General features: G+C 43.2%; 1 protein-coding gene across 11 annotated transcripts in view; it reads left to right on the top strand.

Moving 5' to 3' along the window:
• The window catches only part of sox5 (SRY-box transcription factor 5), a 291386-nt gene that overhangs the window by 258185 nt on the left and 18300 nt on the right, over nt 1-14901 (top strand). For 8 of the 11 annotated variants that reach the window (XM_065268644.2, XM_065268643.2, XM_065268647.2 and 5 more), the window contains 4 exons: nt 1020-1146; nt 3392-3477; nt 10704-10853; nt 13959-14130. In XM_065268644.2, the coding sequence (XP_065124716.1) occupies nt 1020-1146; nt 3392-3477; nt 10704-10853; nt 13959-14130 (535 nt within the window). The remainder of the gene's footprint in view (nt 1-1019; nt 1147-3391; nt 3478-10703; nt 10854-13958; nt 14131-14901) is intronic. The other 3 variants (XM_065268652.2, XM_065268642.2, XM_065268649.2) reach the window with 2 other exon arrangements.

Raw genomic sequence — 14901 nt, 5'->3', positions numbered from 1 at the left:
GCGCATGTAAGGAAAGAGCGCGTGCTTGTAATTTGCCACGAAAACACTCAAAACCACCGGAGAACACAGACACACGTGTGTGTGCTGACTAGCGTGCGTTTACGAGCGCCGCTGTGACCGCAGAACCTTAGCTCGCAGCGAAGAGACGCAGGCAGAACCAGAGGGAGCATATGTCCAATTAGGACTGGTAGTCAGATCCGCACCGGCCCGTGGGGGGCCTTGTCGAAACGCAACAATAAAACGGCACTTCCTTCTGATCTGGGAACTGGAAGCCTGCCGTTTGCGGTAAACCGGAATAAAAGAATGATTGCTGTGTGGTGAGAATACCAAAACACTCAGACAAGCTGGCGGGAGAGAAAACGATAGAAGGGAGACGAAGCTAATTTTTGCCTCTGTTTAGCTTTAGTGATAAAACTCCTTTCCTTTTCTCTTCCACCTCCTTTTTTTCTTAAGAGAAGTCACTTATATCGAAGGCTTTGTGTTTTCTTGTCAGTAGAACCATCTGTCCTCTTCTTTGGGCCTGTGTGTCTCAAGACACACATGTTGCCAAAGTCTCTTGCTTGGGTTTTTTTCTTTCCTCACTTCTTTAATCCTGGAAACCTTGTGAAGTGGCATGGCGAGGTGCCGAGCATGGCGCTCTGCTGAAATGAAGGCCAGCTGTTGCCAGAGTGTGAGGAAGATTCTTTGCATGACAGAATCCATGACAGTAATCAAAGGGACCAAATGTCCCAAAAGATCCCCCTCCTTCTTTATTCATCCTCGGGGGACAGGTGCTGGACAACCACTATGTGTTTACGTGCATTTGTACTTCACAGGTGATAAACTTGCAAACGTGTGGACTTATTATTAGTACCTCAAAAAATAAAATAACTCATTATATCAATCTGATACCTTTTAAACCCAATCTCGTTTCCTAGAGGACCAATAAAGAATCACCAAATTTTTTTATATTGGACCTGTTGTGGCTAGACGTATTATTTGTGACCTACATCCTTCTTCTTTTCTCTCTCTTTCTCCAGCAGGTCCAGGGTCAGTTGCCTCCATTGATGATACCAGTGTTTCCTCCAGATCAGAGAACTCTTGCAGCCGCTGCGGCCCAACAGGGATTTCTACTTCCTCCAGGGTTCAACTACAAACCGGGTTGCAGTGAGTATCTTCACAACATTTCTCTCTGTTTCTACCAGTACTAAGACTCATTTTTAAGTCTGGTAGCTTTGAACTGGTGAGTTAAATATGAAAGACATCGGTCCAGTTCATTGTTCACACTAGAGATTTTAAACCAGATTGCCGAAAGCAAAGTCTTCAACCCAACATTGGGCAGCGTCTCCCTCCTGTCTGGTGTGTTATTAAGATCAGCCAACATGACCGATGCCCGTCATCATCCGCGCACGACAGACTCTCAGACCAGACAAACTCGCTCGCTTTTGTCTCTCTGCGTTTCTTGTTCAAAAGTAGGAACAGGGAAAAAAGAAAACTTCCTCTGGGGTTTGTGTTTTTGGCCGTAGCAGTCCAACTGTGAAGCAATGTGTTGTTTACCGCGAGAAACGAGGCGGCAAGTGCCAGCAGCGCAGCAGCAGAACGCTCGCGCTCTCACGGGGGGGTTGAGTGACCTGCCCCAGGTTTCTTCATATTAACACGGGTGGCCGCCAGAACACGCATCCAATACGCCTCGCACACGCCTCCGACTCCTCTCCAACTGTACGCGTACGCACACACATGCACATACACATGCAGATACACACTCGTGCACGCTCGCGAACGTACAAGTCCCTTGTGAGATGAACCGTCCGCAATTCCAGCTCCGCCCACTGCGCTTCACAGTTTCCCAAACAAGTCCCCCTTCCGTCTCCTCCTCACGGCCACCCGCCTCCCCGCCCAACCATACACCCTCTACAGTATTTTAATTACAGCCAGCAGCACCATCTAAGACTGCCCAAAATTTCAATTACGCATGTCATTTAGTTACCATTACAGTTTTTGCTCACAGGGGACGAAGCCGTTATTTTCAACCCTCAAAACCAGAGCGAGAAAAGAAGGGGATGAAATCCCTCCGGTCGCAGGGTCTGGACCGAGGGGACGCCGGTTCCCACCCATTGCTCCACGGAGCCAGGACACGAAGCTCTTCCAGTCAGATTGAAGATGCTGTGTTCCGGCCAACAGCAACATGTTTGCTTTCTTTAGTTTTGCTCTTTTGTTACAGCTGTACCCAGGAGAGACATAAAATAGCTGGAATACTTGTATTTGTTTAGGGACTGGGAGAAAAAAAAAGACAAAACACACTGTCCCCAGAATACATCCTTGAACCGCGTCCAGGGCAATTTCTAACCCGGCGGATGAGTGTTTTTGAGGATGGGAGGGAGGCAGTGTATGGGAAAAAATGTTTTGGATGGGCTGATAGGAGCGTCTGGTTTATTGCTTACTTAGACAAGGTTCGACTTCCTCAACCGACAGATAGACACTCAAGTCCGCAGATATGTACGAAACTACCCAGTCAGTCAATGACTTCACAGGCAGCATTTTTAGGATTTCAGGCAGGCATCATGTCTTACAATTGGAAGCAAATTCAAGTGTACTTCAGACACATATAATAGGACTCCAGTGTACATTCAGCTCCTCCATCAAACAGCGACTGCATGCACAGGATTGTTGGACATCACAGGCAGCAAAGCATGCAATAATGCTTTTAAATAACATAACAAAAACAGTTGATTCTTTAAGAATTACTGAGTTATGGTGTCATCATTATCTCATATATTTCAAAGACGTCTATCCTGACGCTAAGCAGACCCATCCTCTCATCTCTGTTCTTCCTCAAAGGCTCCAACCTCTCCTCCCTTTCGCAATCAGCATCATTCCATTGTTCGTCGCACCCTGACCTCAAAAAACAGATTTGAGGGCACACATGCAGTCGCTCATGTCACGGGCCTCTTGGCGTGACTCTGATAACCGTAAACCCCCCCTTCTGCCTCGTCTACCTGAACTGCACTGACCTTTACCTCCCTCTCATGTAATTACAAAGCCTGTATCTGCAGGTGGACGCTAATAACTCTCCCTTTTCACTCCTCGCGTTCTGATTCATCTCTCCAACGGCGAGGCTCTTGGAGGAGACGGACCGCTGATGTTACCTCGTTAATTACCGTCCTCTCCTTATCATGCCTCAGCCTTCAACCACTATTGTGCTCAGGGTATTAGAGCCACAGCCACACAATCAGGCTTTCATTAGAGCGGAGGGGTGAACGAGACAATGGTGGTCTTTACCGACAGAAGAGATGAGAGGATGAGAGGAAAGGGGGATGGGGATGGACAAACAGGCTTTTTTGTATTCGGTTGGGTGTGAAAAGTGATGTTTTTTATTAACTTCTGACAATACCCATAATGCTCTTTTTCTCAGGTGACCCTTACCCTCTGCAGCTGATCCCTACTACTATGGCAGCTGCCGCCGCAGCGACGCCCGGTCTCGGTCCTCTTCAGCTGCAGGTAATGTCCAGCTTTTGTGCGCGGGTATTTCTTTGTTTCTTGTGTGTGTCTTTGTACCGCATTTTTCCCAACCTCTCGTACAAAATCGTTTTTCCCTGCCTTTTTTGTTTTGTGGTCCCGATAGAGAACAACAATGCCCACTGTTCTCCTCAACTCTTTTCCTCATGCCAACTGCAAGTTGCCATAGAAATAGGCCCTTTGTGAGGGGCCGGAGCCCAAAAAGAGAATGCGGCGCTGCTTGCTCCAGGGTGCTGATATTGTTCACTGTGGAAAGAAGGGTACCATAGAAACTGTTTTTAAGGGGGACAGAACACAGAGGGACACTGAACCGAGAGCAAACACAAAAAGATATTATGGGCTGGCTGAATGGAGTCGAAACCCTATTTCGGCCTCACTGTGCTGGTTGAGAATCTACCCAGCAGTAAACATGCGCCTCCCTCTCTGCCTCTTAGTATGCAATAAATCTCCTGATGAAGATAAAAAGACACACATCTGCTACCGTGTTTGTGCGTACCTTTTACTAACTTGCAGGCCCAATATGCGTGAGCTGTAAACATGGTCGCCAGGTTAAGACCCCAGCTATTTGAGATGCATTAACCCCAGGACCCATATGGACCCCAGACCCGGTCCTTCCTCACTGTTACCTCCCTTAAGCATTAAAGAGCCAGGCTAAGAGGCCAAACTCACCATGCCACCATTAACCAAACACAACTACACATTAAGAGTGAATATTAATAGAGCTACAGATATAGAGATGCATATATAGATACACATCCGCATATGTTATAGATATCACTTCACACATATGCACTCATGCAAAAACAGGTGGATTTTGCAGGTGCCCCCTGCTAAAAAAAAACAAACAAACCGGATATTTTTCTATGTAACATTTGCTGTCTGTGTACACTCTGTGCTGCGTATGACTAGATTACAATGAGAATCTTGTCCCGTCTGATTTTATCTGCTTCAGATCGCGCCTCCATATGTTCCTTCATGTCGAGATTTCGAAAATCCCTGATTGAACAGCTTTGTCAGCCGCAATTGGATTTCGCTAAAAGCAACTGGAGAAAAAGAAAAAACAACAAAATCTGATGCCACTGTTCTCTCCATCTATCCTAAAATCTCCCGTGCTACGCACACAGATTAGGGCTTTGTCACAAAGAAAATGATTTACTCAAGCTAAACTAAATACAGATGTCTTAGTTTGCTGGATTTCCTCTGGGAGAATACCCTGTGCTTTTCTCATTTTCAGACTCACCAATACAATGAATATACTTACAGAAATATCATTAGGCCACTCTTACGGACCAATAATAATACTTCTGATATTTTAATGAGTTTGCTCATTAAAATGAGTTTGCTCCGACCACTGGGGTCTGGGGATCCCTAAGGAGCCTCCAGGGGGTTCTAGGGGTCCCCAAAAAATTTCTAATTTAATTTTTTTTATTTTAATTTAATTATAATTTTTTTAAATACGTTGTTTATTTTTTAATTCCTGCTACATATATCTTAGAATTGTTCATATTTCCTTTAAATCTTTTTAGTTTGTTTTCTATATCTCTAGGTTTATACATCCAGCATTAGTCTAAGTGTAGCAAACAGTATATTCATTATAAATAAAAATATATATTAATACATATTTTAGGGGTCCCACAAAAAAGGTTTATCACATTTGAGAAGTCCTTGGCATCATAAAGTTGAAAAACCCCTGGCTTAGCAGTTGGTTGCTTTGACACTTCAGGCCATGGTGCTAATGCAGGGAATGTGGGTCGAATTTGGCTTGCAAAGTCTCAAAATGCTCCCCTCACAGCTTTTCTTCAATACATTTCCATTCTCTGCTGGATTTTTTCTTTTTTAATTTGAGCTATTTTATATATACAGGTCCAAACTTCTGCTCCACATCTCATGGTGCAACACAATCACAGACAGTCGAAACATATAGTTTTGATTGTCTGTGATCGTGTTGCGCTATGAAAATACACAATGTAAAGCACAATGCTTGCATTTAGTGAATGTGCCCGGCAATCTTCAATTACACAGACACCTGCGGCTCGCAGACAGAGCAGATTCCTCACCTTCTCATCTACACAGCGTCCATTAAACCGAGTTTGTGTGGGTATGAGTCTGCAATAGAGGTCACTGACTTAAAAGTGTCTCCCATTACTCACTAAAACCACCGGTGTGGTCTTTTAACCAGTCCGCGAAACCACCATCAATGCGACCATAGTTCACAGCAGATTCATATTCTAAAACCAGTTTCATAATTCACTAAAATCACACACATACCGCACACGAAACGTCAACAGACTGTGTTAAATATGTGGATACATAGTGATGAAAGAGGTCAGCGAGGTTTGAGAAGAAAGGAAGCTGATGGAGGGAAAGGTACGAGCTGCGAGCAGCAACACTGAAGAGGTATAAAGTGGGTCAATGGAGGAGGTCAGCCATCATATGTAGAGGCAGATGTTGGACCATATTGCACCAGATTACTGCGGCACACAGGAGAACGAGAGAGAGAGAGAGAGAGAGAGGCAGGGAAAGTGTATTTAATACCTTTTATCAGCAGCGAGTAGTAGTACATATTTTTCCATTTGTAGTTCCAAACCCGAGCAATTTATTTTGTTGACAGGGACACGGAGGAGTATGTGTGTATACGCGGTCACAAGCGCCTCGCATTCCTTTCAGATACTAATCTGGTGCCATTGTTTGGGAATGTTGAGGTCAGTGGCACTGTTAATAGATAGCCAGGCTGGATTTGATCCTTTACAGCTCACCCTGTTTGCATCAGACCGTAATAAGCTTACATAATATTCCCAGCGTATCACTTAATTTGGAATGTTATTTTGCCTCAAAGCTTCCCAGAGAACTTCAAACCCGGAGTGCTATTTTAACATCACATGTTCGACAATCCGAAAAAATAATTAAGCAATTCCGAAAACGATTTATCCCAGCTAACAATGGAATTTTATTTGGAATTCTATTCGGGATTTTGTAAACACTAATTGAGGAGATTTTTTGGCTGCGTCTTCAGTCGTGTCGAAGTTCAATCCCGTCTGGCGCGCTAATCAAAACCCCGCAGAGCTCGACAGCCACAAGAAACTGACGACGGTAAGAAAAATCGACGACGAAATGTGCGAGACGCGCAAATCAAAATAATAGCACAATAGCCAGCGGTGACCAAAATGACAATAGCTTAAAGGATCGCTCTGAACTGCTTCCATTTCCACAACAAAGCAAGATGGGGGAAGAAGCTCATAATCTGAGAAAAGCAGGGGATTATGGGAGAGCAAAAGATGTTTAAAGACCCACAGATCCACTTTGAAGGATAGCGCTGACAACGGCCCATCTTTTAGCGCTCAGGGAAGGGACTTAGTAAGAATGGAGGGGGGTTGGCTTTGTTAAAACATGTGTCACCAACACTAATGCTCTACAATCAGCCTTGCGAGTTAAAGCGCAAATGCCAATCTGTCTCCTCCCGTCACCTTGCATATACTATACACACATACACGTTTACATTTAACTTTTACTTTTGACCTGCTGGATCAGTCGGCACTGAAATTAAAGACAGTAGAAGCGTCATGCACATATTTTTTGAGGACACACCAGTGACAGTCCTGACTTAAATACTTTTTTTCATAATAGTAAAATATTACGGAGGTATAATCAAATTTGCTTTTCAACATTTTAACTGTTGCTGTAATTTATGTAAAATTTTTATTGCTTAACTTATTTTGATGAGTTGAATTGATCACATTGTGTTTTAAAGCGCACAAGACAATGTGCTAGTCTTGAGTCATTTTATGTTTTTGGGAAGCACACCTGTGTTCCAGTTCAAACTGGAAAAGTTCAAATGTGGTCTTATTAAAGTATGATTTCTACTAGTGATTTTTTAGTTCTTACCTAAAATGATATTACTTAATTATAATTAATTATAAACAATTGGTTTATTTCAGGTTAATTGGACACTCGTGGTTGACTCATGGTTGAGTGTGTGTGTGTGTGTGTATTTTCTTGCCTTTGTCGCATTTATACACACACATTTTCAGTTCATAAGAATTAGAGCTGGCCTAAGACTCCTCTTTAAGGATTAGGTAGAAGAGCGAGTGAAAGTGGAGCAGCTTAGAGAGTTCAAAAAGACGTATGAGTCAAGTGTCCTATCAAATCCCTTACAGATAGACCCTCCCCCATGCATTCAGCACCTCTATGTGTGTTTTTGTGTATGGTTGACATTTAAATTCCTCTGCGTCTTCCCCACTTTTAAGATCAGCCACCTCTTCATCCCCTGTTTTTACTGCGTGCATACGTGAGCCCCTGGGCAATCGAGACCCATTGTGCTGTCACTTCCTGTTTGGAGATGGGGTGGCAGGGCTTTGAGTGTGTGTGTGTGTGTGTGTGTCACTCTCACATGGCCGGTCTAACAGTTTTGATTGACAGAAGCTGACCTTGTAATAGAACACAATTCAAAAAGAAAATAAAGCGGTCTTGATGCGGTGGACCGGACACAGACCATATCGTCGTCTTACACACAGGCAGAGGAAGGGTACACTCCGACAGGGGCCATATGTCACGCTTAGGCACACACACAACCGGGGCCACGGTGGGAGTAATTGAACAGAAATGACCAACAAGAGTTTTATTTCATCGGTTGGTCCCTCGTGCGAACTACAGCTCACACATTGAGGTCATATCCTGATCTGGAGAAGTGTGTGTGTGTCTGTGAGATGGCATGAGCATTTGTAAACCCAACTAAAGTCATTTTTTGGTTTTCTACATTAAATCATCCTACAGTACTTTAAAGTTTATGTAAAATTAGTGATTAAAATCAAACTTTGATGCTTCTAATCTCATCATTAGATTATAATGTGGATTTGAAAGGCAGTGTCACATTTTATCAAATTGTTGATCTTGATCACACAATAAGTGTAATTTTGTGAAAATCTCACTTATTAGAAAGAAACATAACAAAATAATAATTGAATGAAATATTGATGATGAATAATAATTGTGCTTCATACAGTTTAACGGACAACAAAATGCGTTTTCTTGTAATTATCTTTAATTATTTGGATAAAATTAATCCAGACTTTTTTCCAAATCAAATGGCATAATGTTTATTTATTTATCTGAAGTTCTCTTCCTACTGTACATTAAAATGTACAAAAAATTTCACGAAAATAATAGTATTGGTTATCATCAGCTATAACAGTGGTTCTAAAAACGGGGGGCCACGAAATGGTGCCAGGGGGGCCCCAGTTTTATGACATTTTATAAAATACATTAATTTATTATGAATTCTGTTTAATTAAACCTCATAAAAATAAAGCTACTACGTCGTATAATTTGTAGTGCTGGGAAAAGATCAATCGTGATTAATCGCATATATAATAAAAGTGATGTTTTGCATAATATGTGTGTGTGTACTGAGTGTAATTATTATGTATATTCAACCACACACACATACATATATAGTAAATTCAGATTTTTTTATTTATATATAATTTGAATTTATTTATATATAATATAGAATATATAAAATGTAAATAAACATATATACACATATAAATGTTTCTTAAATGAATGTGTGTGTATTTATATATTCATAATAATTACACACAGCACACACTCATATATTACGCAAAAAAGCACTTTTATTTTGTATGCGTTTAATCGCGATTAATCTTTACCCAGCACTAATAATTTTATACTTTTGTTTAATAAAATATTTAAGTTTTAGAATGTTTATGTCATAAATGTACTTTTGGGGGGTGCGAAGGGTTGCACTGTACACAAAGGGGGGGGGGGGGGCATGCCGAAAAAGTTTGAGGAGCACTGAGCTATAACATATAAAAAAGTTTACCTTTTTGTTACTGCATCCTTATTTTTAATACAGCATAAAGCATTTAAAGGAGGATTTAATATTACCTTTATAAAAACAACTTATTAACTTTATTTGCTCTGCAAATTCTAACAGATTAAAGCAAGTGTGTGTGGATGGAGATGTTCAGTGTCTCAGCGCAATGCTGTGTTTTCATCTGATATAAATATTTTAATTCTAGCAGATACAGCAGACAGAAGATTGTGGAGAATGTGCTGTCGAGGTTGAGAGAGAGAGGAACTGCCGTGGATATTTGCATAAATCAGTCTTTGTTTCCTGCCGGTGGCTGGCAGCCAGCGATGAACAGAAGGACGGAAGTTGTCCTCACAAACAGCCACTCGCTTCCAAATCTTAAAGAGAAAAATACAATTTAAAAAACAGCCCGTCTCTGACGCTACTGTAAACACAGATTTGGTTCCTCATCTTTTCCCACAAATACAATAAAAAGCCCTCTCGCTTTCTCTCCGTTCTGTGCTTTCTTCAAAGTCCACAAAATTGCACTTGAAAGCTACACAAACGCTCTCATTACAGGAATTGCACAAACAGCTTTGGGAATCTGTTATGCACAATGTCCAGCCACGGCTGTGGACTGGCCGTTACCGTAGAAACATGTGCTCCGGTCCACATATAGTCTGTGTCAAAAAGCACTTGACGGCATCTAAAATAGGCTATATACTGTATACAGTATTGAAATAGGATTGCTATATATATATATAAAAAAAAAACTTTACCCTGTTAGTCAGCCAATCTGGCATGATTATCCAGCTGATAATTATTAAATGATTAAACAAAGTAAGCACAAAGAGGAAAAGAGTCGTATGTGTTGTTTTGTCAAATCGCACTTTGTTGGATATTTTATTGAGTCACACTGGCAGATATTTTTGCAAGTTTAAAAAGTCCATTCCCTCGGCTCTTTTGTCCTGGTGCGCATTCTGAAACAGGACTTAAAGAAGCGACGGGGGTCCCGAGTTTGTTTCGCGACTTCTCTCTTTACATAAACACGTTTGTAAGTTTTTCACCTTGAGAGTCACTCGTTTCCTTCCTTACTGAATTTGAGTGTCATGGTGAGTGTATTTTTCCCAGGATGCGCCTTGGCGGGGAGACGTCTCACTCACTCGTCTGCTATCTGTTAGCGTAGCCCCTTGAGAATAAATGGTGGAGGTTAAAGTGACAGCTCTGTCCCCTAACACATAAACAAGCTTTGGCCCTTTCCACTAATGGCCTAACCAGCTTTTTAGCCTGCGTCTTGAATCTTCGTTGTTTGTGCGTTCTGTGTATTCATTTATTCATGTGCCTTTCTTTCTTATTCATGCATTCTTACTCTCTCTCCTTTCTCTCTGTCTCTGAGCAGCAGTTGTATGCGGCTCAGTTGGCTGCCATGCAGGTGTCTCCAGGGGCCAAACACAGCACAATGCCTCAGGGCAACCTGGCAACCGGCACACTTTCGCCCACCAGTGGCCATAGCGAGAAAAACAGAAGCACCCCACCACCAAAGCCCAAGGTATGTGTGTTTGCAGTTATCCAAGTGTGTGTGTGTGTGTGTGTTTGGGTGTGCGGAAAACCGCATGCATGTACCATCCAGAGCTAATAGTCTTTGTATGTAGTTTTGATTGATTACCCATAACTCCTTTCTATATGTCTTGGTGCATTGTTGCATTTCGCCTGATGCTGGCCTCGGTTCTTCAACCTGGAATCTGCTTTGCGCTTTAGGGCTTTGAGCATCTTTCCCTTCGGCCAGTGAGGCCGCAGGAGGCCGTGGCTATCTGAGCAGAAATAAAACTCTATGAATATCAGGCAGGGCAGAAATAAAAGCAGACTGCTTGGCCTCTTTTCCCTCCTGCTGGGCTGGTCATTTTAGACGGCCGGACGCCCCTCCAAGCCCATTCTGTCCTGCTCAGCAGTACAATAGCTGGACCATGGGGCGGCCAGATCTGGATAAACATGTGTGAAGGCCTGTTGCCCATTCCCTTTCCGGCCATAAGCCACAGATGAGGGTCGATGCCTGTTTGGATATGGGAAAGACCTGGAGCTCAATCCACATCCCTGTTGAATAGAGGAAGAGCTTTAGTGTAGATATATCTCCACCTTCGGTCTCTTCATCTCTCTGATGGAAAGACCAAGAGCTAATGGTAACCATCGATTGGCTCGGGCCCCCCTGCAGGTCTTTGAGTCAGAGGGTAATGAAGGCCCCTGTTCCTCAAACATTTATCCTTTTTTTGTCACATGACCAGTTCCACAGAGAGAAAGAAGAGCAATGGAGTTAATACCGATAATTGGCAGTGCGGCCTGCACCTGCCAGGCCTCCACAGTGACTAAGCCATAAGAAAATTGCTTCTCTCTTTGTCTCTCTCTCGGTCTCTCTCTCTCTCTCTCTCTCTTAAAAAAATTCTCTCAATCACAGCTCTCTCTCTGTTGTCTGAGAGTTGTTGCCGTTGGGTCGGGGACACCATGTATTTTTCAGGGTTGCTGTCCTGGGGCAGTTGCCGCTCTGTCTCTCATTTTGAGAAGTGTGCCCTGTGTAAGACAGCTGGTTGGACTGAGGCATACAGGGCTTAAGTGCTTTACCCTGGGGGAAGTCCTCTGAGGTGCATCAACTACCCACTCTGTCACGCTTTTCAAACCTTGACCTACTCAGACCTTCACATATATTCAATACTTTACTCAAACTTGACTTCGGGTTTTTCCTTCTTTCAACCTTGAAGGTGCCACTTCATGTGAGCTTCTAAGTGGACTTCGACCTTGACGTCTAGGCCTTCTGTATTTTTAAGTCTGACATTATTGATGTAGGCTGCAAAGCAAACCACAACCTTTGTTAGTGACCCATGTCATTTCATATGAAGTTTAAGCACATTCCACCTTGGTCTTAGTATCACGTATGACAGGTCCTACAGCAGACCTTCCCTCCTCACGAATGACTTTGCCAGTCTCTATTAGTTCATCTTTCACCGGCTTCATTCGCATTGGCTAACGTCCCACTCCAGGATTTGCTTCTTGGAGAACAATCCACCATCAGGAAGGCAGGCAGGCATTAGCTGTCATAAATATTCAGTTTTCTTCTTTAATTCAGTGTCGCTGCACCAGACACAATGTGGGCCATTTCACGGGATTCTCCTGAATTGGATCTTAGTGTCTTTTGTGTGCCTTCCTCATAACAGGGTCCACATCCCACTGGTTGCCCTTCCATTTGAGAAGAGCACTAATGAGGACAATCCTGTTATGGCCCATCACAGCATGGGTGGTAAGGAAAGGTCTTAATCAAGCTCAACAGACCTCGGAAGCTTCCTTCCAAAACATAGTAGAATACCTTGTTGACTACATAGGCAGCGTCCAACCTCAAAGCAATCTTATTAGTGACTGAATGTTAAATGGTGTAATAAACCAATAAGCCCATAAGCATCAGCTTGAAATGAATGAAATTCGTTTATAGTAAACTTTTCTCTCACTGTAACCTTTTTTTTTAACTGAGCTCGTCACAGTGCATTATGGGATTGCATGTAGTATATACTGTAGGATGTATATGTTCTGACTATACAGGCAGCTCTGTAGATGTAGGAATATGACAAATGTGGACAAGAAACGATGAACGATGGCCATTCGTGTATCAGTGTCTGCTGCTGTTCAAGGGCTGCTGCAAATGCTTCGCATTTCTGGCAATTCGTGACAGACGGCAAGTCTCTAGAAACAGGTGTCCGTACAGATGCCACACTCCCCATGTTAACACAAATGAGATCCCATCACTGCGAGAGCACAATGGTGACCTGAGACTCGTTGTGCCAGGCGAGGATGATTGACAGCTGTGGTGTGGATGAGGGCTGGCGGGGTCATTTCAACCTGGAGGCCTGCCTGCATGCCCACATGCTTTTGTTGCAAATCTGGTGCCACATTTTCTCATTTAAACAGAGGTGAGGATGGAGAAGCCTTGGTGGCAATTGGGCCTTAATGATGCTTGGGGCGGGGCCGCATCTGTTGCTCTGAGATTTAATTGGTCCGTGTGGTGTGCGCAGGGTGCCTTCTCTGATGTGATTACATTGTCAGCGGTGTTGATATCTGGGTAGCGAATTATGTTATCATTTGCACCATATGGATGGACGTCCACATGGTCACAAACTTCCACCCCTGGTAACTTGCAGAAAAGAGGGGGTGTTTTTTGATAATGATCAAAACAAGACATCTGTGAACTTATTTTGTGCCACAAGAGCATAATCTGTGGCTTATATTCATGGTATACTGTGCTTGTTTGTATGTGCATGCTTTTTTGTAACGTGCAACATGTTTGGTTGATTGTGTGTGAATCTTATCGCTTTTTTCGCGCATGTTTTTATATCGTGGTATGCCCGCTTTGTCCCTGTTCTCTTGTTTGTTTGAGCATGGGTGTGCTGCATGCTAATCGCGCCACGGCTATGCGCGACGTCAGTCCAATCTTGATATCCGCAAGTTGTGCAAACACAACTGCTCTACTATTTCTTGTGGCCTGGCTGAATTTGCTGCATTTCGTTATCCCTGGTCTGCGGTCAGCCGATCTGACCCCAGCTGGGAGTTTTGACTGGGTCCCAAGTCTCTAAGGAGAAAAAAATCACACCGGGCCAAACGTGTTGCTGTTTTGCAGGACGAGGGCGCACAGCCCTTGAATCTGTCGTCCAAGCCTAAGGCATCCGAGAGCAAGTCACCCACCTCCCCCGCTTCCCCACAGGTCCCCGCCCTGAAGCTGGGCCCCGGATCCCTGAAGAACAGCGCCCCCTCCAGTATCGGAGGACCGCCGTCCAGACTCAGCTCCATAGGTAAGCGCACCTCTCCAGTTCATTACAATTCAATAAACACACAGAAATCAGCACATAAAAGGCTTGATGTTATTACATATTGCCCTGAACATATTTCTCAAGAGCATTTCCTACTCCCTCGATATGTTATTGGCTGGCAGAGGCTCTTGTAGAAGGCGGTAATTGATGTTACATTTTTAGGTTTGTAGAATTTAATTTCGCCTGAAGGGCACATTGTCAAACATTTATTAGTCTAAATGGTGGGGGAGAGCTTGTTAAACAGCTGCGCTTAGAAGCGAAAGGGAGCGAGAGCACAAGACAGAGACGGTAAGGTTTAGCTGCATTTATTTCTGTTGTTTAGAGGCGTTGAATAGAGAAACGCAAGCCTTCGTGACAGCCGCCGAGATTAGACAAGCCTCTTATACAACTCTGTTACCACCCACAGCACAAACAACACGCATTAATAACACAATAACGCAATATTTACTCTCCCCTCCACCCTACCAGTTAGCCATTTCAGACTACTTCCCTGTAATCGCAGTGTTTTTCAACAAATCCTGGGCTTTAATAGCAGATTAGTGGATTTGCCGCCCAGATGTTTTTTGTTCGGAAAAATGGATTAGAGAGGAAAGTTTTTCCTCTTGAATCCTTTCTGAACTAAGGATTCGAAGCGAAGGTTTTAGATCATTAAGTTTGAGAGTGCCGTATGTTCCTGTGATTATTCCATCTGGCACGCATCTTTTAAGGGGTCAGGATGTAAAACCTTGTGCAATTTTCAAAGCATCAGAGCAT

The sequence above is a fragment of the Paramisgurnus dabryanus genome, chromosome 1 (assembly GCF_030506205.2).
Source record: "Paramisgurnus dabryanus chromosome 1, PD_genome_1.1, whole genome shotgun sequence".
In the NCBI taxonomy this organism is placed as follows: domain Eukaryota; kingdom Metazoa; phylum Chordata; class Actinopteri; order Cypriniformes; family Cobitidae; genus Paramisgurnus; species Paramisgurnus dabryanus.
The sequence above is the reverse complement of the archived record's forward strand: the minus strand, read 5'-3'. Positions and strand labels throughout refer to the sequence as shown.